The sequence below is a fragment of the Melospiza georgiana genome, chromosome 3 (genome assembly GCF_028018845.1).
Source record: "Melospiza georgiana isolate bMelGeo1 chromosome 3, bMelGeo1.pri, whole genome shotgun sequence".
Classification (NCBI taxonomy): Eukaryota; Metazoa; Chordata; class Aves; order Passeriformes; family Passerellidae; genus Melospiza; species Melospiza georgiana.
In genome coordinates, this window is record NC_080432.1 from 16272123 (window position 1) to 16295723 (window position 23601).

General features: G+C 42.0%; 1 protein-coding gene across 2 annotated transcripts in view; it reads right to left on the reverse strand.

The window, feature by feature from the left end:
* CFAP61 (cilia and flagella associated protein 61) overlaps positions 1-23601 on the reverse strand; it is an 89323-nt gene that overhangs the window by 58072 nt on the left and 7650 nt on the right. For both annotated transcript variants that reach the window (XM_058021788.1, XM_058021787.1), the window contains exons 7-16: positions 20529-20661; positions 18414-18567; positions 14101-14192; positions 13606-13775; positions 10960-10999; positions 9636-9775; positions 5492-5618; positions 5103-5180; positions 3828-4034; positions 1864-1998 (exon numbers count right to left, since the gene is read on the reverse strand). In XM_058021788.1, coding sequence (XP_057877771.1) covers positions 1864-1998; positions 3828-4034; positions 5103-5180; positions 5492-5618; positions 9636-9775; positions 10960-10999; positions 13606-13775; positions 14101-14192; positions 18414-18567; positions 20529-20661 — 1276 coding nt within the window. The remainder of the gene's footprint in view (positions 1-1863; positions 1999-3827; positions 4035-5102; positions 5181-5491; positions 5619-9635; positions 9776-10959; positions 11000-13605; positions 13776-14100; positions 14193-18413; positions 18568-20528; positions 20662-23601) is intronic.

Below are 23601 nucleotides of genomic sequence, written 5' to 3' on the forward strand. Positions count from 1 at the left end.
TATCTCACTGTATTTCCTAAGGTGACACTTCTCAGCCTTTCCATTCTGCTAGCACATTTATCTCCTTGGTGGGACAAGTTGTTCTCTGCCTCACAGATTGTACCTTACTGTTTACAGTCGATCTGAGAAGCCTTTTAATCACTACAAAAAGGCAGAAAGATAATATTGTGCCAACTGAAACTTGGTTATATTCATTTATAAGACACACCTGAGTTTATTTGTAACTTCACTACAGTATTGGGCAAGTAGTGCAAGACCATTGATGGGGATCAATCTTCTTTTACAAGGCATCTGAGCAGAGAGAGGGCAAGTGCCTTGTGCCTGGCTGCAACCCAAGGTCTAAAAGCAGCACCAGCTCCTTACTGAGGAGTACACTCAGTTTCCCATGGCAGCCTGCTCCTTATGTTACACAGCTTCCCAACGTAGGGTGGCCAAAGGTCACTTCATTCACTCGACAGAAGAGTCAATTTAGCTTTACATGGTTTCAAGTTCTTGGTATTTCAGAGAAGTCAGCAGTAGCAGCAGACTAGCTTTATCCTCAAGTTACGACCCAGCACTTAGCCCCAGATGTCCATTCTGATAGAGCACAGTCTGTCAAAAATCTATAATTCATGTAGAGGCAGATGCATGGATACTTGACTGGCCTTGAGTTAGGGTTTTTCCAATATAACTTCTTAGCAAAGATTTCACCCATTCTATTAAACAGAACTCTGAATCTGAGATTTCAAACCATTATGCCACTACCCACAGAGAAGCTCAGAAAACCTCAGGAAGAACACAAGCAGACAAAAGATTTGCAAATTTTTCAAACACAGGATGTCTGTGATTTCCCAGCTTTAACAAAAATGCTAAGATGAGCTCTTTTAGGAAGAGAGCAATCACTTTAAAGGTTAAGAATAAGAAGCAGTTTAAAGAAAAGCAAGAGTCCATTCTGCAGATAAGACAAAGGCAGGGATGTACATGTGAAGGGAAGGCTGTTGAACAAAGCCAAGCCCAGACCAACAGCCTTAGCCATGTTCTGGATTTTGCTTTGCCAGCTGCTGCCTAATGAAGAGTTTTAGGTGCCAAAACCTACTGACTAACTGAGAAAAGGACAGCTCTAAAAATATTATATGGAAGCCCATCTCAGCCAACTGGAAGTTAGTAGACAAACATAAAGCTCCCTAATTATGTTTCTCCACAAAATTATGACTACCTACTGAGAGAACCCATCACTAATTGTGGTTTTCCTAATATTTCAGCCTCACTAGTTACTCTTTTGAGGAATCACCTTCATGCCAAATTTTAGTTACTTAAAAAAATGTAAGAGAATGGGGTGTAAGTTATTTTAAAAATGAAATGAAAAGAGACTTTTCATTTAGACTCTCCAGGCCACACCAGTTCTTTGCAAGTAACCATTTGCTAGTGAAAACAACCTTTTCCTTTACTGTTAAGTCACTTGGTGTTTTCAGAGTGTCATGCATGGAAGAAACCTGACTTTGGGACTGAAAAATAAAACGTACTGAAGCAATCTCTACAGAAAGGCAACGTCATGCTGTTGACTCTTTTTTCTGCTTGCAGAGCACGACACCTAAATAAAGCCAGCAGGAGCAAGGGCTCAGCAGCAGGCAGAGCATTTAGAAGGCGCTGGGAGGCCACGACAAAGCTTTGCCATGGTGGGCAGCGGAGCGGGAAGGGCTCTGCTCCAGCGGCTGCCGCGTGCGCCGGGCGTGGCGGCGGAGCGGGATGGGGATCGGGCAGCCAGCGCGGCTGCTGTAATTAAGGAGCAGCCCGTGAGCACTGGGAGGTCAATGCCAGCCCATCTGCCAGGCCCTGCACGAGCTGGCACGGTGCCTCCCGCCTGCTGCCACTGCTGTTACCCACCTGATCCTTGGAGACTTGCTCCGACGGAGCGCTCACGCCAAGCTCTTGCAGAGGATAGACAATCTGTCGTCTCGGCCGCACGGGAGCCATGTAATGAAGGGCAGATGTCAGGGAATGAGCACAGGGATGCTGGAACTGAAAGACAGCAATCCATATTTCAGCAGAGAGAATGTCAGAGCAGTGTATCACAGATGTCTGCTGCATGGCTTCACAAACACACACTTCTTAGCTCTGTTGGCTAAATCTGAGACAAAAATCAGCAAATAAACAAACATACTCAGAGCAGAGAAATGAATTGCAGATAATTCCTGACACTAATGAAGATAATTATGAGAGTAATTACATTACTATCTCTGTGGGAATGACAGATAAACAAGTGGTTTGGTTTATGGGATTTTTTAGCACAAGTATTTTCCCCAGGAGGATATTTTTCTCCATAGTGATCATGAATCAGCTTGATTTGACCTCATTAAGCTGTGTTATCTGCTCACTGCTAACCTTTGCTCACCTGGCAAGGAACAGAGATGAATTTATATAGAAATTCTATACCAACTGAAATGTCTGGTTCATCCAAGTGATAAATGTTAATAAACTGTCAGAAATTTGAAAAGAACAAAACTCTGACGCTCAGCTGAACAGCCTTAATCATTAGAAATAGCTGTATCTGTCTATTACACCATGACTGCCTCTGGCATAACTGACAACATGGAAGGGAAGAAAATAGGAGAATTACAGGAAATACAGAATTAACATTAATGCAAACTAAATTACACTCAAGTGCCATTCCTTCCACAAATACTAAAAACTTGAGGTTACTATGTTGAGAACTAAGTAAAATATCACACTTTGCAGTTATTAGATAATAATATTAGATAAGCTTAAGTAACTTAGAGTAACTCTGTAGCCAGGTAGCCTGGAAACAGTCAAAACTGGAATCATTGGTAAGATTTAGTTTCTCTTCCATCCAGTGCCATTAAACTGCATTTTTGTGAGTGCCTCTTCAGAATCTGAAAGCCTAATGCTACACAGGAACATTGGTTCCTCACGGGAACACTTAGAGCTCCACAAAAGCGCATGGGAAAACAAATCCTCCTGCAAATGTACCCAAGTCTAACCTGTCAAAGAGTTCCCATGTGAAAGCCAGTGGTGGTTCAAAAACACCCAAATCACCAAGGACAGCACCCATCTCAGTCACCAGCTAAACACCAGGTGCCCAGTCTAGCCAGCCAGGCAGAAGCCTGAGCTGGTGGTCAGTCTCCAGGGGAAAATTCCATCTGTCTCAAGACAGCCAGGTATGACCAAGGGATGAACTGCCCTTGGGATGCACTGTGTGTTTCCATCAGAGGTGCCTGGAGCTTGGGTGATTGCCCAGGACAGGCAGCAGATTCAGACAGTTCGCAAATTTTATCTGGTGCTGCCTTTTCTGACATGAGACTGATGACAAGACACGTGTGAGCGCTTCTGAATTACGTTCTTCTTGGAAATGGATTTTCTCCATTGGAAGTTCAGCTCTTACAGTTCTCCCATGATCCTTGCAGGAACACAGGTTCCCCCCTTCAAAAGCTAATGAGGTGCCTGGGTCCCACTGACTTTTGGTGAAACACAGTCTAGAGTACCTGAATCTCCTTGGAAGGGTTTTTATAAGCCACCTGACCTGGATGTGTTCAGGATGATTCCCTTGCATTTACTCAGGCTGCATCACCCTTGTGCTGGGCAGGGAGCCAAGGCCATTTCCACTCTCTGCTCCCACCACACTTCCTGAAGACACTGATGGACACCATGGATCAGCCCTGCTATGCAAGAGCTGCGTCCATGGGTCCAGAATATGTCAGGTGGGAAGAAAAGAAGGTAAAGTTTGCTGCAGATTGACAAGAAAATCCCGTCATTCATTGAAGCAAAGAAAAAATAAAGTGAGAAAATATGGCAATATTTAATACAAGAAACACTAATCACATTCTCCTTACCTTGCTCTCCACATATTCTGGATAAATAGGGTAGTAAAGAGAAGATTTGTGACCCAAGCGAAGAATCTCCTTTAGAAAGTATTTTGCATAGTGATGAAATACAGGATTTAAGACAAAGTGGAAAAGATGTCCATGTTCCTCTTGCTGGTGGTCGTTAAAATTAATGAAGTCCTCAATATTGTAATGTGATCGAATATACTCAGTATCCTGGAAAATTAGGAAATTCTGAGTCAGCAGTGATCAGCAGCTACCTTGACAGGATTTTAGCAAATACCAACCAATGAGTCACCTTCTGTCAATCAGGGAACTACATTTGAAAACTGAAATCAAGTGTCTTTGACAGCTGTCCTCAATTGAAAGGCACTGACTGAACAGATTTTTCTTGAAAATCTTTTCATTGTACCAAAACCTCTCCTTGCAGCTTGCCCTTTTTTACAATTTACATGCACACCCAACCCTTACCCCACTATGCCTAATACAAGTTAGACATCCAAGCTGGGGGGAAAAACCCCAATTGTTTTTCTGCATTCAAGGCACAGAAGCCCAGGCTGTGCCTCTCACCAAACTCCAGCTGAAAAAGGGAATTCCACAGAGCAGAGCTGTGTAAGAAATGCCCTCCAACAAGTCTTCCCTGTAGAAGTGATAAGCTGATATTTTTGCATGTTTATTCACTCAATCTGTCCTCTTAGCTCTTAATATAATCAAGAGAATTACTCTCAGAAACAGGAGTTACTGTTCTATTGTGAAAACTAAGCATTAGAACTGCTGAACAACCTAAAATCCACCTTTTCAGTCCTAGCAGAATGTCACAAAAGTAAGACTTAGAGAATGTTTACTATTCAATAATAATATGCAATGTCTTTTTTTACTCCATCAGGTAATATGCTTTTGTTTTCAAGTACATGATTCACTATCACTTAAAACTCTACTGTTGAACAAAAAAGTTAGGAAAGCAAATCTAAAAGAAGAATTATTGCTCTTAGAATTAGAATTTAGAGGCAGAATGGCTTTGTGCTGAAGTACAAAAAAAGTGCAGGAGGAAAACTTTCAGGACATAGCAGCAACTTCTTGAAAGTAATAGGATCTTTTTTTCATCTGTGTGTCAATCATTACCTATGAGCAGAGAAATAATACCGTGGGCATAGGGTAGACAGCTTCTACAAGTAGCATTTTTACAGACACTTTGTTAGGCATAAGTACAGTGCCCAGCACAAAACTCAGCCTTACTGTGAGCAGAAAGCACCACAGAGTTCATGGAACACAAACTGAATTTACCATTTCATCCCTAGTGACAGCAACACCAACGACTTGATCCAAAACTTCTGCTACAAAAGCCTGTAGTGGCATCCCATCCTGCAAGGTAAAGGCAACAGATGCACATTTTGAGTTTCAGTAGAATCTCTTCCTAATGGTAACTGTGTATTTCACCACAGAATCCCAGTTAAAACACTCTCCTCCCAGTGCAGCTCCCAGGCACCATCCCAGTTTAACCAGCCGGCTCCCCAAGAGGGAGCCAGGCATGTGGCTGCACTCTGGACCACACAGACCTTTCCTCACTGACACTTCAGTTGGGGACAGCTGCTGCAGGAGTGCTGCAAGCTCAGCCACTGCTCCAGTCCTGATCTTAGGACAGAACTGAGCACATATCACCAACAAATACTCACTGGATCCGTGCGAGTCTCAGTGAACAACTTTGAGTCATTCCACATATTTTCATTCAAGCTAAGATTTTCAATGAGCCTTTTGACACCCTCCAAGTCACTGGTTGCTGCTTTTCTTACATTAAATGACCTAAAAAAAAAAGGACAAAAAATAATTAAAGGTGACTCTGTGACAAAATAAGGACAACTGCCAAGCTTAAGACAACACCCCTTCAGAAGTACCAACAACACCATTCAGAAACTGTAACTGATTGCTAAATGACACTTGTTCCAAACGCAGATATGAACTCATTGCATGTAATAGAAAAAAATCAGAGCACCTCCTTGAGGCAACTCCAGAATCCTGCTTTATCTGCTATTAAACACTCAGCCCAATCTATAACCCAAGGTACCACCTGCCTTCAAGTGAGTAAAAGTCAGCAATAAAGGCAGGCAAAGAACCATAAAATGAATGTGGAATCTTAGTTGGACACTGTGGCACATGGGGAACAGAGCTAGATTAAAACAGGGACAGGCAAGAAAAAATGACAAAAAGACAGAAAAATAAAACTGAGCCAGCTGTCATGGTACAAAGTAAAGTAAGAACATAAATTTTTCTGAGAGCAAAATTACTAATTTTTGTGTTAGGCCTTGGTGCCTCAAGCAGTAACAAAAGAGGATAATCCTACATGATTGCAACACCTCTGCTAAGTGTGAAGTGCCAGTTTGTAATGACACAGTAGTGACCTGGTACCAGAATACCTGTGCCACACATGGAACACCTTACCTACAGACAGCAGTAACCTGGCACTTAGCTCATTTACATAATATTAGCAAACACCTTCCCACCTAGTAGTGAGGAAGAAAATTCACTTCACACTGACAGTCTACAGCAGCTGAGGAGCTCTCCCAGTGTCTGTCAAAGGCAGAACCCCTTCCTAGATACACACAGCTCATGCAACCCACACTAGTGGAGTGTTGTTCAAGAAACTGAACTACAGCTTCAGTTCCAAGAAATAAGTTCTTTCACCCACACACAAAAAGTTGTGATTCACATAGTATAATCTTTTTATTCCTGTTATTCTGGCTTTCCATTTAAAAGTGGATGTGCTGTTCTTCAGCCTCAGTCACACTGAGAGGCATCTTGTGGAATACAAGCTTAATGAATAGCACTGGTACCTTAAAAAAACCAAGATTCTGGTATGTTATGAGAAATTTCAGAGCTGAATTCACTGACCATTTTTCAGGAATTCACTGACCATTTTTCAGTGCTCAAAAGCACACATTTGGTTACTAAACTACAAATTAACCCTGACCTAAGCGAGCATCAGCTGAGCCTCACAGCTTCTGACATTTCCACTGTGGATTGCAAGACCCAACAGTGCTGAGAGCTTCAGCTCACTCTAAAGTGCATATTATATGGCTCTACACAGATGTTTACTATATGTATTATGTTGTATTGATTAGTAGTGCTGTATTAACATTTTATTAGTATGGTAAATGTAGTTTTGTAATTAAAATGTAACTTTTGTAGTTAAAATAGAAACTATGTATGTGGGATATTTTTTTAAATAAAGGAATGAGGTACTCACACTGAGAGAGCAGCCACAGGACACCTAAATCTTTCAGAGAAAGAGAATTTATTGCTCCATTATCAGAAGAAATGAACTTCCCACCTCACTCAGCCTTGAAGATGCCATCAAGATTAAGAAGAAGCTGACACTGACCAGACAGAATCCTTGGTTTGAATGGAATTTATGCATCATGTATGAGGTGTATGAATATGCAATGAGCTATTGCTTTTACGGGTTAATCCTCTGTTAATGTGTGTCCTTTTTTGGGCTTATTTTGCCCAAGAAAGAGGTACCTGGACGGCTGTAGCTGTTTGTTTTTATTGTCTTGTATGGTCCTAATCCCAAGTGTTCAAATTTTTATTACTCTAATTACATTGCTATTTTTATAACCATTTTATTACTATTAAACTTTTAAAATTCTAAAAATAAGTGATAGGTGGTTTTCACACTCTGCAGCCCAACTCCTCCCATCACTGCCCTGCCCAGCCCACCAGCTTTGCCCCACCCCTGCCCCAGGGAAAGCAGCTGTGCCTACAGGGAGCTGCATCTGGACCGTGTCAAAAACAGAAATGTGAAAAGTTGAAACTGCGTTTTTTAAAAAGAGCAGATCTACCAGCTCCACTGGGATTATGGAACAGGAGGAAGGACTATCCAAGGTCTGTACTCATTTCTCTCCCAGCAATGAATTAACTCATTGTAGATGCTCAAGTCCTTTAACTGCTCAGAGACAAGGACACTATTATTATTATGCCTTTTAGTGAAAATTGAGGGAAAGTGCCCATTAAGAACCTCAGCCTATGCCTTGTCATCTGTTATTTTTTTTGTCCTTCAGTGTTAAGTAGCAGACTCACAGTTCCATTTGCTGCACTCTTGCTTTTTGTGTACTTAACACTTTTTCTTATTCCTTTTTACTACCTGTACTAATCAAGAGTTCATTTTGTGCCTGTGCCTCTTCTGACTTTGCCCTTTCACATCCTCATATTCCCCTCTTCTTACCCCACTTTTCTTTTAGTCCATTTTCTGGGACTTCCTTTTCACTGACATGCTTTTGAAAGCCGTAGGTGCAAGTACAATGTGTTGATCTTTCACTTTCACAGATTTTGGTTATTTCCAAGAAGGTATCTGCTGTTGCACCCTGTGGGTTTTGTTCTGCAGAAACTTTCCAAAAGCTCTCTGGTTTTTCCCAAAGCTTTTCTGATCCTGAACTTCAATAAGCAGCTATTTTCCCTTACTTTCCTGCAAAGCTGCAGGGGGATTTGGAAAATGCTACTGATGACCCTATTTTGTTTTCATGAAAGGATTGGTGTCATTTGGAATATGCACAATGTAATCAGGATGGTAACTTTTTTTTAAAGAGCCTTGATAACAAGTTGAATTTTGCCCAAAATTGCAAGAGGACATATTACTCCCAGCCCTACTGGTGGATTACTGAGCAGCTGGGCCTGAGATTATCAGGAATTACTCCAGCAGCTCTCTTCCCAGCCAGCTGGATTTTTACTCAGGACCCAGAAGGAGAAGATTCATCCCAGGGCAAAAAGCTTCTGCCTCAGTCCAAGAGTAGCTGGCCAGCTCTTGCATGAAGTATTTGTGTACCACCAGAGGTGATTAGGTACACAATTAAACCTAGAAGGACTTTGCTAGAAACACACAGTATTTGGTACATTAGGACCAAAACAAAAAAAAAAATCTCTAACTATACCACAATTTAAGCTCGGTGTTTGGGCCAGAATACGCTCAATATGCAAGCAAAACATTGGAAAACTCATTCCATGTAACAGAAATCACAGCAAGAAAGGTTTGGTGTTGCAGTTCACTGATATCTCAGCCTACAGAAGTTTTCAGAGCATCACAGAAACTGAAGGTGTGAAATAAATGATTCAACACCAAAAGTAAAAGAGAAATTATATAGAACAGTTAGTCAACAGTGTTCCTGCTTGTGATCTGTATGTCCCAGAAACATATGACTACAGTTCTCTTAAGAAAGCTACAGCATATTTCCAAGAATTAAACCTATACCAGGCTATCAGGTGCCAGTGTCACACAGCCTGACCCACATCCCTAAGGCCAAACATAGCACTGTTGTAGTTATAGTGCAAGAGTTCTATTGTCATTATATTGCAAAGGTTCCATATTGCTAGAGTCTCATACCTCCTTGAGGTTTCTTGTGGGTAGCTCCTCTAAGCACTGGCTCTTCTTTGTCGTCACAGCAGCCAACTGACTCCAGCTCCCCCTCAGCCAACCAATCCACTCTTTTATAACACTCTTCTTATTGGTTACAGCTGTGGCCTGTTAAAATCAGGCCTGCTCCTAAGCTTTAGTAATTGGTTCAGCTGCAACTCTTTAGGGGATAAGATTACATTCTATACCACCTTCATTTACCCACACAGCACCACACTTCTCTGCTGGCCTTGGCCCACAACCAGGGAACTTGGAGCCACTGGTCTATACCAATGTCCATCTTCCCTACCTTAGTACTGCATACACAAATCCCAAATGAATCCTCTCTCACTGTGCTGGGGTTTTACAGAGAGGACCCTCCCTACAAATGCTGGCAGGGGTGTCCCACAGCAGGGCTGTTCCAAGGCATGACTCACGTGAACAATCCTGCCCTGTGGAACACGTACAGCTCCCGACCCAGCCTGGACGGGCAGGAAGGGACGGCCCGAACAAAGCTCCGGATCAGCGGGAACTCGGGGACATGGTGTGGCACCAGGATGACACACAAGTCTCTGTCCTGAAAGACATTGCCAGGCAATAAAAGCATTCTCTAAGCCATCTGAGGGGACAGACAGCCCTGAATGCAGGGTTTACTGCACACCACCCAAGCACTGCTCTGCCTGGGCAGCACCAAGGAACTAACAGCTCAGAAATGGCTTCACTTTAAGCAAACTATGGGATGAACCTTCCTTACTACATCTGGTGACTCCATTGTGACATTTTATTTCAAAGACTGATATTGTTGGATGGATAAATTACATAAATTTAAAATTTCTGGGTCAGCTCTCTCTAGGAACTTTCTTTGGTGGTAAGCAGTGTTTTTGAGTGTGCTGCTTCTTAGAGCCACGACAGTGTTTCTGGTACCCAAGGCCTGTCTCTAAGGCACACTGCCATGCAGCTCTTTGTTAGATGACTTTACAACACTGGTGTGCATTAGAAAGTCTCAGAAAGTGGACGTTGTTACCTCAGACAGAGTAATCACACAGGGCATGAGTGGGAAACAGCTGCTGCACTGTGAATCCACAGTGCCACAGTTCAGTCTGTAGGTAAATATTATGAATCTCCTTAATACCACTGTTTTATAGGTTTTAACTCCATCTCCTTTAATAAACTTTGCTGATTTTGTTTTTTATTGTAGGTACAGTCTGGATCTGCACATGGTTTTAAAGGAGTTTGAAGCCCTTTTTCTAAATTTGCATCTTAGAGAAGTCCCTATGGAACATAAACTGGCGAGACTATTTACAAGAGCACACAGTGACAGGGAAATGCCTTCATACTGACAGAGAGCAGGTTTAGATTACATGGTACAGAACAATTCTTCCCTGTGAGTGTGAGGAGGCCCTGGCACAGGCTGCCCAGAGAAGCTGTGGCTGCTCCATCACTGGAAGTGTCCAAGGCCAGGTTGGACAAGGCTTGAAGGAATCTGGTCTAGTGGAAGGTGTCCTGCCTATGGCAGGGGTGGAACTGGATGATCTTTAAGCTCCTTTCCAGCCCAAACCATTCCAGGATTCTAGGATAAACAGAGGACTTAGGTATGCATTCCATGAAGTCCAGAAGCAGCCAAGGAGGGGAGTAGCTCAGCACAGGGTAACCAGGCCCAGCACACACATGTGGGGCAGACTCACTGGAGCAGTAGACCCCAATCCCCTGGCTGCCAGCTGTCCTACCACACAAAACCATTCCAACTTTCATTATACTCACTGGGAAAACATTGAAAGCATACTGCAAAAAATCCAGTGACCTGCAACAAGAGCAAATATTAGCAAATAAAGCACATATCAGAACGATCTGATACACTATGATATTGACATCCCTGCAAGTGCAGGAGCATTTATTCAGCTGATCAGAAAATTCCAATAGATCATCAATAACCAACTGCTGATGTTGCATGCTGCACAGCAATTTCTGACTTCTAGTGCTTAAAGCATCACTATTAACAAGAATAACCAGGATGTTTGACGTAACACATGAGGCTCCTCACTAAAAGGGTGGGGAGAGGAACTAACAAAACATTGGCTCCCATGTTGTTGACTCCAGCCTCTTCAGAAGCCATTCCTGGACTATCACACCAGCATTAGTATACAGCAAATATTACTTCAGGTCACAAACAGTTGTTGCTATGTTCTACAGTACTTTCAGTCAGCACCAAGGGCTCTGTGACTTTGCACTCAGGAAAGCCTGCCTCATGTGCTCTGACAGACTAACAGGAACATCAATACTTAGAATTGTTTTTAAACACTTCTTTTCACTTCTCACCCACTGACTTAGAGCTGTCCCAGTCTCTTTTCCATGGTGACAGCAAATTGTGACATTTCAGTTTAAAAAGACTTGAGAAATCTCACCAAAGCCCTGCTGTTTCTCCCATGTCTAAGGCTATCAAAGAGCTCAAAAACCCAGTTATGCTGAAATTTCATAAAACAATTTTCCACCACACAAGATGTATATTTTGGAGAAATTCATACAGATAACATGTTACCTTATAAATGCTGATAAATCCTCTTCTCCTTTCAGAACTGTAATTAGGCTCCCTTTAATTACCTCTTTCATAATATTACTTAAAAGAGAAATAATTTCTAATTGCAATATCTATGCCTGAATAAAAAAATTAAAGCTGCAAGTACAGATCAGGATTTGGGCATTATATATTATTCTATATAATACATAACTAAGACTAGTTAACAGAATAGCTAATCAGGGGAAAGGAAAATGCCAGTGCAACTATACTGAATTGCAATTTTCTCTCTGGTATCCAGGACAGGAAGGCTGTCTCCTCCTGATACTCACCTTGGAATCCACACTGCTCCACAGGTAAAAAAAAAAAAAAAAAACCAAAAACTGGGAGCACAGCATTGAATGATAAATACAGTGAGAAACATCTTGAACAGAAACAGCAAACAAAGCAAAGAGCTCAGGAGGCAAAAAAAAAAAAAAAAAATCAACAGATCCTTAGGACAGGAAACCATGAGTGAGAACTCAAGAAGCCTACAGTGAGATTATTTAATCTCTAGCAAAGCTCTGAACTGCTGTTTCAGTATAATGAAATCATTCCATAGCAAGCCCCTTGCCTCACTAATATTTCAATATAAATCTTTCTTATTCTGCAATAAATATCTTGCTCACATTTTTATACTAGATTGTCCCTAAATTAACTGTTCTGGCACAGTCTCTCAGCAGTGCATCACACAGCTCTTATCACACATTAGTTGGTCAATGTTTCCAAGTACAACACAAATCTTTTATGTTGACTTCCTGCACTTCACTAATTAAACTAGTTCTTAACAAACTTGAGCCATATTTCTGGGTATATAATTTTGGAAATAGGTACATAAAAGGCAATGTCTTTGCTCTGTTTTGGTAGCCTTGTATATTTGCATTTGCAGCAGATTCAGTGCTCGATCCCCTTGGGTAGGTGCCCTTCTTAATCAAAAAACTGCTCAAGAAATAGAAATAGTTTAAGAAATTCTCATTTTTCCTCTCAGTGAAGTTTACTCTTACACTTCTTTTAAGCCAGAGTTCAGAAGTTGCTACTCACCAATGACTGAGCAGATAGATGTTTTTTCAAACTGTACATGTTCAACTGTACACATGTTCAGTTCATCTATCAAGTCCTTATCCTGATGCCTGCTGTCTGCAGATATGACATGGATTTGAAAGCATGGAAGATCCTGGGTGTGCTCAGCTGCTTCATCTATCCCGTATCTTCCTATCTACCATCACATTGAAAAGGAAAAAAGTTCCTGGAGAAGTTTCTGCTGGTGTGGTTGAATATATTCAAGTGTGGAGAGAAATTTTAGAAAAAGAGTCTAAACCTCATTTATAGCCCTATTCTAATCCATCAGGATCTAAGAGTGTGAGGTCAGCAGCAGCAATCAAAGAGAAAATCCCTTTGTCTCCCCCAGCTGTAGAGGATTCTAGAATACAGAATAACTTCTTTCAGTGACTGGAGACAGTGTTTAGAATGGGAAAATTTACCTGTAGAGCTAAGAACAGCTTTATTGCCCCATGCAATGAGATGACAACTACTGTAACATGTAGCTCCTCTTGCAGCTAGCCAGCTTCAGATTGTCTCCATAGAAGGAAACATTAGCCTTTTTCCACAACCTCAACTCACATTTTTTCCAACAAAACTTAATTCTTCACATTTTGTCCCCATAGACCTGTCAGAGCTAGGAAGTTGCAAGTGGAGGTTGAAACATTATTACTGAAGATAAAAAAACCAATAAGAAAGAGGTCAGAAAAAAATCCCATCTAACCACTGCAGGTGCTGTCACTTTCTGATTTGTCCTGAAAACATAACCTTGACAATGGTTATTAATGGGAAAGCAGTGACTCTTCCTCCATACTTACCTACTTTTATACTGCTCATCGATACAAAACAGACGGATACTGAAAACATTTGAAGCTCCTCCATTCACAGGATGCAAATCCCCCTCCTCACCAGTCTCCAGCAGAGGTGCTGCTGAGCCTTGAGAGTCTACCAGCGGTTCAGTCTGGGAAACGGTCACAGCTCCGTCTTTCTGCAACAATAACAGACAAGGGCTCCCTTACAGCACTTCAAATTGTTTTGATTAGTTAAGCCCCATCCTTCCTCTTCTCTCTGTCACTCTTTCTTCCCACTCTGATGGCTGCTCATGGGGAGCTGGATGGGTAAACTCACCCTGACCTCCTCCCTCCAGACCCGTGCCCCACAGCAGAGGCACACCTGGGACAGAGCAGAGGATGGGGCAGGAGGGAAACTCAGCAGTATTTGCTTGTCCTCATCTCTGCCAGCCTTGCTCTGTATCAGCTCTGAGAGCCAGCAGCACTGCTGGGTGTGTGCACAGCAGCACTGTGCAGCATTACCTGCACAGCTGCATCTGCACCAGGAACATGTTCCAAGTTTTGAGAAGAAACAGGCTCTGGCTGTTGACTTGTTTGGTTGCTTTCATCTTCATCTAAGTAAAAGAGAAGGTGCACAAGGTTTAATAATGTGAGCTTTACTCTCAGAATCACAGCAATAGCTGGAGTGGGCCAGGCTACCTCTATCAAAAGGTTTCATTTTAACAACAACAGTTAAAGCAGACCCTCCTACAGTTACCAGGCTAGAGCTTCATTAGACCATTTGATTTCAAAGCAAAAAACAAAAAAAAACCCAAAATCCAAAATTAGACCTGTACAATGTAAAATTAGACCTGAACACGAACATTTGGAAGCATTTCCTAACTTGTGTTTATCCCTGTGTCAAATCTTTGCCCTATCTAAACTGAAAGACAGGAGTCAGTGTATTGACTGATATCTTAATATCTGATATCCCATGTGTTGCTAACTTGCTTTCTGGTGATCACAAAGACAAGCAAGGGCTCTTGAGTCTCAGATTAATTGTCCTAAAATAATTGCAATTCAGGTTAAATCCCAGCCAAACCAGAGCTCACACTGGTGCAGTAAGAGACCAGAAACAGGGATTATAATTCCTTTATAAGTTTTACACAATAAACTGCTGAGGTGTAGGTGTTGCTGCTGAAGAAAACTCATCAAGCAAGGACACCTTTGCATTTGGAAAATCAAGTAACATTAAGGAAATAAAGGTTTCTGAGCTCCAAGAAGAACACAAAATAAGCTTCAGAAAACAACAGAATTCATCCCTTCTCCCTCTGAATTTTACCTTGGGACACTCACATAAGCTACATTCATAGACAGAAGCATTTCTTCACACAGTAATGGGCACTTTGTAAAAAAATACCTCAAAGGTTTAAAATAAGCAATTAGAAGAAAAATTTAGCCAGAAGCAATTAGAAAAAAAAATCTTGTCTCAAAATCTGTTTCTCTGTCAATAAAAGAGTGCAGATGCAACATGCAGGGCAAGGAGAAATGCGGGGGTTAGGAATCATGGATTCTCTGGGGGTATCACAGATGTGAGCCTTCACAGAAATGATCAAATGTCGTCTTGATTAACCAGCTCCATTTCTCATTACCAACAGCCTTGCAGGTGTCAGAAGTTAATTAATACAAGTCTCTTGTTGTCATGTAAATATTGATATGTTGTTCTGACTTCATACTAAAATGCAAATCCTTAATGGCTCCACCATCCACTCCTGTCAGATGTGGCTGTATTGCTGTTTACAGACACGCTGTACACGAGTGATGTGAAGAACTGCAATACTATCACTAAATCAAGTAAAGACCACAAACAAAGAAAATTAAAATAATTCTGTGATTGCTGGTTTGTTAGCTGAGGTACAGTCATCAGGATCAAGAAGCCAGTTCACCATGAGGCCTGATGAAAAGCCCTTGAATCATTCCCACTGCATCATGTTTTCTAGCAACTAATTCATGACACCATATAGAGTAACAACCAAATTACTGTAATTACCCTGAAACCTAAGTGGCATATCAGTACAGACTGTTGTATACTCTTTCATTATTATTCAGCATTACATTTTGAGAGGAAAAAAAATATCAACCTGTGGTCTCTACTTAAAGCTAAAGAGCTTGAAAAATGACCTTTTTATATGTAGGAACATAAAATTATGAAGGAATGCAGCTTACACTTTAAAATTTCCAAGCCTTCAGATTCCATAAAGCCAAGTCCAGATCTTCTATTGATGTCAGGTCACTGAACCTGCTTTGTCCTCACAGCAGGACACCACCCAGCAGCAAGCTCTCCATGCAGCCACTAAAGTAGCCTTCATGGAACGGGCAAGGCTTTGCAATACCCACAAATGCAAACCACATGGCACTAACACCACAACAGATTTGAAGGACACGGGCTGGCCTTCATGCTGGAAAGGCTTATCAACTCCTGAGATGCAACTCTTTTATTCTAAAATGTACAAAGCTACAACAAAAAATTTAACTACTATTTCATGATAACGGAATTGACGTTTCTGAGCAGTGAAGGGACAACTTTCAACTTTGCTATCAGGTTTCTCGTGTAGTAATAGAAAAAGCCCTGTTATCAGAGATTCATTAAAATAACTTCTGTTTTTATGCTAGAACAGCTCATCCTTAAAGTAGCACCCTAATAAGTTGACATGGCCCATGAAAGCAGCTGTGAGATAGCCGCAAGGTATAGGAGGGACTTTCACACAACAAGCAGATTTTTTTCCTTTCCTGGGCAGCTGATTCGCTGTGACATTGAAGCCCCAAGAGAATTGTTTCTTGTGGCAAAATCTTCATAGCATAACAAGAGAGATTACTCTCCCTAAGCAGACTGAAGAAAGACTATTATAAGTTTTGTCTTACATTGTCAGTGGGAAAGGAAAAAGGTGGGGAGGAGAAAGGTTTTAGTCTGTTTTATTTCTTATTATTTTTCTCTTAATTGTGTTAATAAAGTTTTCTTTATACCCTTTAATGTTTGTGCCTGTTTGGCCCTCCTTCTCTTAATACTGATCTCTCAGCAAGAAAATAAGTAAATAAATTCTAGTAAGTGCACTGGCACTTAGCCAGCACTAGACCCACTACATAATTGGGGCATTGGCCAGGAAATCAAACAATTGGCAAGCCAAAACCTCTACAATCATTAATGATTTGCACTTAAGCTAACTGGAAATCTACAGATAATTATTTTTCCCCAGAGCTGCTCTTGTTATTCCAAATAAAGGGATACTACTACTTTAAGGAGTTTTACCTGAAGGCAACCCACAGGGTTGCAACTACCATCAAATCTAATGAAGTTTTTAAATGAAGAGAGAAAAGAAGGGAGATAGATTTACAGAACTGCTAACCATGCTGCTTAAAACATTTCTAAAAAGCACACAGATGTCAGATTCTGAACAGAACAGCTTATGCTAAGTTTTAACATTTATAAAAAGTTCCATAGATTTTCTAAAATTATTAAAAAAACACATAACAGCTGTACTGTCAAACTCTGTAACCACATTCTCACTGAAAAGCTCAGCAGCACAGAATTTGCCAGAAAACACAGACCTACAGTTTGCAGGCTCTGGAGAAGGGAGAGGACAGGAGCAGCCCTGGGATGGGTAAGGCTGGGAGAGAGCCCTGGTGGTTGGTCACCTTGCCCAAGCCTCTGCTCAAGCAGGGTCACCCAGGACTGGGCTCTGGCTCCTAAGTCACCTCTCTCCCTCCTCAGTCTCATTCCTCCTCCTATCCACATCTGTCACCTCTTCTGAGCTAATACTCCTGGAGTTGCAGAAGCACAGGATCAAACAGGACACAGGCAGCTTCCTCCATCTCCCATGTGCAAGATGCTTCCTTGCAGGGGAGGGGAAGTCCACGGGAGCAGCTACAAGACCCATTTCTCTCCCTTTTTTGTTCTGTGACTGCCAGCTTTGAGGTACCAGCTGGTGACAGCCCTGCAGCTCCCTGGTTGCCTTTTTTGCCTGCTGCTTTGTGTTCAGAAAAGCAGATACATAACCTAGTGGTGGAGGTGTTTTATTCCACTACTGATAATTAGGAGATAGCAAGATGCAGCCCTTCTGCACAAAATGCCCTTTGACACTGAAAAATAAAGACAACAACAGTAAATCATTTACATGACACTTCTGTTCTACAAACAGGTGACATATTTGTGCTACTGGTTTTTATCACTCACAGGAAGCAGCTAGCACATGCGTTGCTATATTGGGCCCAATATAAAAGCAGAATAAAGAGACAGTCTCTGATCTCCCAAAATCTTGTAACCCAGGAGACTGCAAACAGTAAGCAACGAGCAGAAGCTGAACCACAAGGAAAAAAGATGACATAAGTCAACAGGACAACATAACAGGCACAGTTAGGCCAGCTGCTCAGCTACCAACAGACCTCGCTTCACCACCAGATTTTACAATCTCATCTTCCTTTAACAGCACAATTGTGTCTGATAGACAGTATACGCCACACAACAGCTTTCTGAAACTTCAAGTCCACATTTATCCCATAGTTATCCCACAGGGCCGCTCCCCACAAACAGCAATCACTTCTGAGTCAAAGACCAGGGCTATCAAAATTCCCCTCCTCAAGCAAAAAAAAAAAAACCCAAAAAAAAAAACAAAAAAACCCCCCCCAAAAAAAAAAACCCAAAAAAAACCCCAGGCATCCTACTTCAAGACCAGGGATGTTAATTTGTGTTTTCTTCCTAGTAAACCTATACATGCTTTTCCAACCTTCTGCAAAACCTACTCAGAAGCTAGACACGAACACACCTTGTATTTGTTTAGCAATATTTAGAACATAGATACCTCCTTGAACACTTGGCTTCCGTGGCACTTCGAGAATATCCTCAGGATGTGGTTTACAGAGTCCATGGAAAGGCCCTAAGTCAAAACACTCTTGTAACAAGGAGATGTTCACATCAGAACATAAGCTCATGAATCCTACTGCAGTGCCACCAACCTGGAAGATAAAAGCCATGTCACATGAACCTGCCATGCTAGGAAAGCACAAAAAAAACTGAACAAAAAACTTCTGAAACATCAACTTTTATATTCCATCTCTGTGGAATGACTGTATAATGAAAAACTATAAAGGAATTATTTCAGCAAAAGTTAAAGATCCGCTTTAATTTTTTTTTCCTTGTAACATAGGTACTAGGACCTCCACAGTACATGTTCAAATTCCTTTTTTAGCTATGACTTGCAAGAGTGTTAGGCTTATATATATAGGCCAAATAATGACCTGGAGTTTCAGTAAAACATTTGCTATGGCAAATACACAACATACTTCCAAAAACATAATTTTGTTTAAAGTTACAGTGCAGCTAAGCAGAACCTCATTCAGTTATCTGTAATAGCTGGCTCATTACTGGACACTGATTTGGACCCAAATTGGGGTCAAACTGAAGGGTGTATTTAATTCTCCTAAGAAATTAACTCAAGAAATCAATTCTGTATAATATAAGGAGTACCTAATGCAGTACCTATTTGCAGCACTTGTAAGCCCCAAATATTTCTGTGTTCTGAATAAAACCCAAGAACTAGTCTTAAAACCCAAAAGCTCTGGCAGACATGAAAGTGATGGGATCCCTGCAATGCTGGCACCCATGGTACTCTGCATGCCTGATTGCTGCTGGAGTTCTCAGCAAGCTGCAGCCCTCAGCATGACACACACTGGGATCAGAGAGAACTGGCATGCTGGAGAGCTTCTGGCTTTAACTGGGACAAATCTAGAAGAAGGAAGCTCTTAAATTTTTTGTAGTGTATGCAACTCTCTGGTGAAACACATTATCAAAACACATTTTTGTTCCTCCTCAATGCACATAATGAAAGCCTTTATAAACCTAATGAAAACTCACATGCTGGATTTGTACAGCTGTTTTATCAAGCCATCAGCACATCAATAAAGACTTGAAAAAGTGTGACGTTTAATTTTTCTGCCCTCACACAACAAGTGATTGTTTGTTTGCCTTGTTTGCGTAACCAACAAAGCTGGGGTGCCACAGTTGCCTGGCTGCTGTGTAATTTCAGGCCCAAGGCTCAGCAGAGGCTGATTAACCAATCCATCTACCATATGTGCAAAAAGAGGCTGCCAGCTTCCTTCTCCACAGGGGAAGCTGGCATCCATCATGGTCTGTGTGGAGGTGCTTTCCCAGCCCACCGTGGCAGTGGCAGCTGGGATAAACTGGGGCTTGGAACACCTTTTGGTGGTCTCACATTGAGCTCTGAACGTGCCACTGGAATGTCTTATTTATAGCAACAGCCCTCTGCAATGTGCCATTACACTAATGGTGCATTGTTTCCCATTTGGCTCCCAATGGCAGTGATTACATGTTGCAATTTTATAAAACCATTTGCCACAAAAAGCAGATTTTGGGAATTAAGGAGGTTATATTGCCTATCAGTTTGCACTACCATGCACAATTACCAACACATGAAAATCAGAAATTTTCAGTAGGATAACTATTACCATTCCTTTCTTATTTAAATTAATTCCTGGGTTTGTCTACATTTCAGCAAAAATTCGTTTGAACCAAGAGAAAGAAAAATTATCTACAGGACTTAAAACTGTGAAAGAATTACTGGCTACTCATTTTCACATGCAATATTAGCTGTCATTGGGAATGAAAACAGGTCAGCTATAATGCAAATGTCTAAAATGACAACATGGCTTCATCAAGACAGCCTGTCCAAATTACTTGAAAATTACTGGGAATTGCTACTTCGTTTCTGAACTGGAAACATCACTCCTGAGGACAGACATAAACTACATTGAGAAGGGCACTCACTGTGAGGGTATAGAGCATGAATTCTACTTTTAACAGGTGGGCTGCTGTTTTTGTCCCCTGAGCTAGAGTGGCTGTCACACAGGACATCACTGAAGCTATGATCCGACAAAATCAGAGGTCATGGCAGACTGACCTCACAAACAGCTGCCTGATTTTCTTCACCTTCACGTTCTATGAGATCAACAAGGAGATATTCACCATAGGTTTCCTTCAGAGTCTCACTTTGAGGTGTCCAGATTAGCATGAGATCATCATAATCTTCCAGCCTACAAAAAAAGAGATCAGGTAATGTCCTATGGCTCTGCCATTAACAGGCCCTGATACTTCTGCTCCACTCCATTAATATATGGAAGAATATTACAAATACTTGTTCCAAAGCCTGCACCCACAAATCACTTCACCTAGGACACATTCCCAGTGCACACTAAAGTGGGAGTCTCAGCACCAGAGACAGATCCACACCCAACAGCCAGCAGAACCCACCAAAATCTGCACTGCTCAGTGGAGATGCTTCTCTTGCCCTAAGAAAATATACAAGAATCTCAGCTCAAGATTCTCCTGCCTCACTCTCCTACAACTGTAGTGGAGGACTCATACAGGTCCCAACCTACATAGATTTTTATTTAAACAGGCAACAGGGACTCTTTCCCACTAGGCTGCTATTTATAGCCAGGGTCAATGTAACTGTGAATGAGAAAATCCAGCTCTTTTACCAGAACAGTGGCACAGTTCCTGAGTCACCCGTGCTAAGACTATGGCACAAAGGTGGGTGGCAAACCAGCTTTAGCACTCAACTGCTATCAATAACATGAAGCCACTTGTGTTTATCTCTCAGGAAAACGCTGGATTGAGTGGTACAGCCAAAGACAGCAGAAACTTCGGCTGCGTTGGGCTGCCAAAAGGAATAACTGCAACAAACTGCAGGGGAAGCCCTCCCTGCTCCGGGCCGGGAACAGGCGGCTACCTGGGCTATCACACCGGCACCCCAGGAACACTCGGAGAGGCGGCACCGGGGCTGTGGGAGCCCCGCACAGTCTCTGCCGCCACCCGGCGGCCCCGCCAGGCACGGGCAGCGGCTGCTCCGCTTGCTCAGGATGCTCAAACCTCCTCCTCCTCCTGCACGGGAACCGGGACCGGCCCGCGGCGCTTCCCTCCTTGTCAGGGATGCACAAACGTGCTGCACCAGGGAGAACCAGGAACTTCGGAGCTTCCTGGGGTTTTGGGGGAAATTCCTGCTGTGTTCCAAGGTCCCACTGGGTCCCCCATGCCTGTATGTAATACCGGTAAAGTTGGAGATCATTGCTCCACACAGGCAGGAACCCAGAAACAATAAACAGATTCTCAGTGCTGCTCTTTATGTGTGTCTGGATTTGGAAGGAGCCTTAAAGAAAACACAGCTGGGCCAAAGAGGCTCTGTTTCTCGTTGTATCAAACACTGTCCAAGTTCCTAAGCACTGCCTGACTCCAGCACAGGAGAGGGGATCAGGGGGTCTCTGGATGCTTTTGCTGCTCCTGTACACCAGAATGGATGTGAGCTCTGGGTACAACCACCTTTGTAACCAAGGCTAGGGACCTCTTGGATTCTAACATTGTTCCTGCTTCTTTTTTCCCCCTCAACTAAAATGAAGCTCTGGCAACAAGGAAAACTCCATAAAAACTTACAGTAACTCATTCCTTACCCCTCAAGCCAAAATAGTTACCCTCATCTCCTTCACAGGAAGTATACCAAGGGAAAATCTGCAGGGAGGTTTTCTATTATCAGAACATCACCACCTCAGCACAATTAATTAGTTCAGCAAATCTGTTAATAAGCTCTCGGACCTCAAAAAAACAAACGAAGAAGGGTAACAGAAGAAGCCTGTATCCTAATTGTACCCTGTTATTTCATGGAGTCCATAACAGACACACACCCCCTTCAAGTGGAACATTGTGCCAAGTGTTTTGAGTGCCCTGTGTCATGCTGCTCTGTGGGACACAAGACAAGATCACACACAAAGGTGCAGATGCCCATTCCTGAAGACTGACCCTGTGACAGTCAATGGACTCTGCACACACCCATTCATCTCCCTGTACACTACTCTGTAGGAACACAACCATTTCAACTTGTTTATTCTGCTTTTAGTATCTTCCACCACTACCACAATATTTAACAAAGTAAAGAAACCCTCCAAACCTCAGTAAGCTTTCCAATATAAAAATGCCACTAAATCCCTCTACTGTGAGTGCAAGCACAGAGCTGCAGATTTGACTCTTGCCTACAGGGCACAAACCCAAGAATGGCAGGATCTAGACAAAACACCAGCAAGAACCTTAAACATCAAAGTTTAGTGGGCTGCATTCTGACACATTTTCACATTATAGAGGCCAGATAGAGAGTAAGTTCGAAATCGATGGTTAAACGAAGTATCAGTTTACAGCTGCTTTTCACCCTCTGTAAGCAGGGGAAGAGGGACAGAGATTAGGCTAATCTCCTCTCACTGCCCCAGAACATGTTGCTAGGCAGGTGGCTGCAGACAACATCCACAGAGGAGTCTCTAAGGGCTCCCACTGACTGTTACTATGGATGCCAGTGAAGCACAGGGCAAATGCAGAGAGAAGGGAAAGGCAGAGCTCCTTCTGCAAACAGAAATTAGCCTTACCTGTTATCCACTGATGGGCAACGCTGAAGTATGAATTTTGTACCACCACTGTGTAATTTCAGAGGCAAACTGGTTTCCCAGTTAATTTTCTATTAATACCAAAGCTAAAGCAATTTTTACTTTTTATAACAAACTACCAAAATCCCAGGAATATTGCTATTCTTAAGTGACACTTCCAGTCATGCAAAAGAATATTTCAATTGACAATATCCAACGACCACAAAAAAAAAAAAAAATTAGCTTAAACTGAAAAAAAAAAAAAAAAAGGACAAACGTGATAATCAGAACCAAGACATTTGGAAAGATTTTTAATCTTCAGGCATTAACTCACCTACTGATGCCTTCTCTATATAAAAGTCTATTCACTTACAGGTGATACACAACTCAAAAGAAACACTCAAAAATACTAACAATTGTACATCTAGTTAGCATGAGAGAGATTTTTAACATATTGAAGTATCCAGAGCTACAACAGGAGGATGTGAAGTGGCAAAGGTCAGGCCTCAGGCCTTTTTCTTAAAATGCTCAAAAACTGAGCAACAGGAGGAGCACAAGCTGCAGATTTGC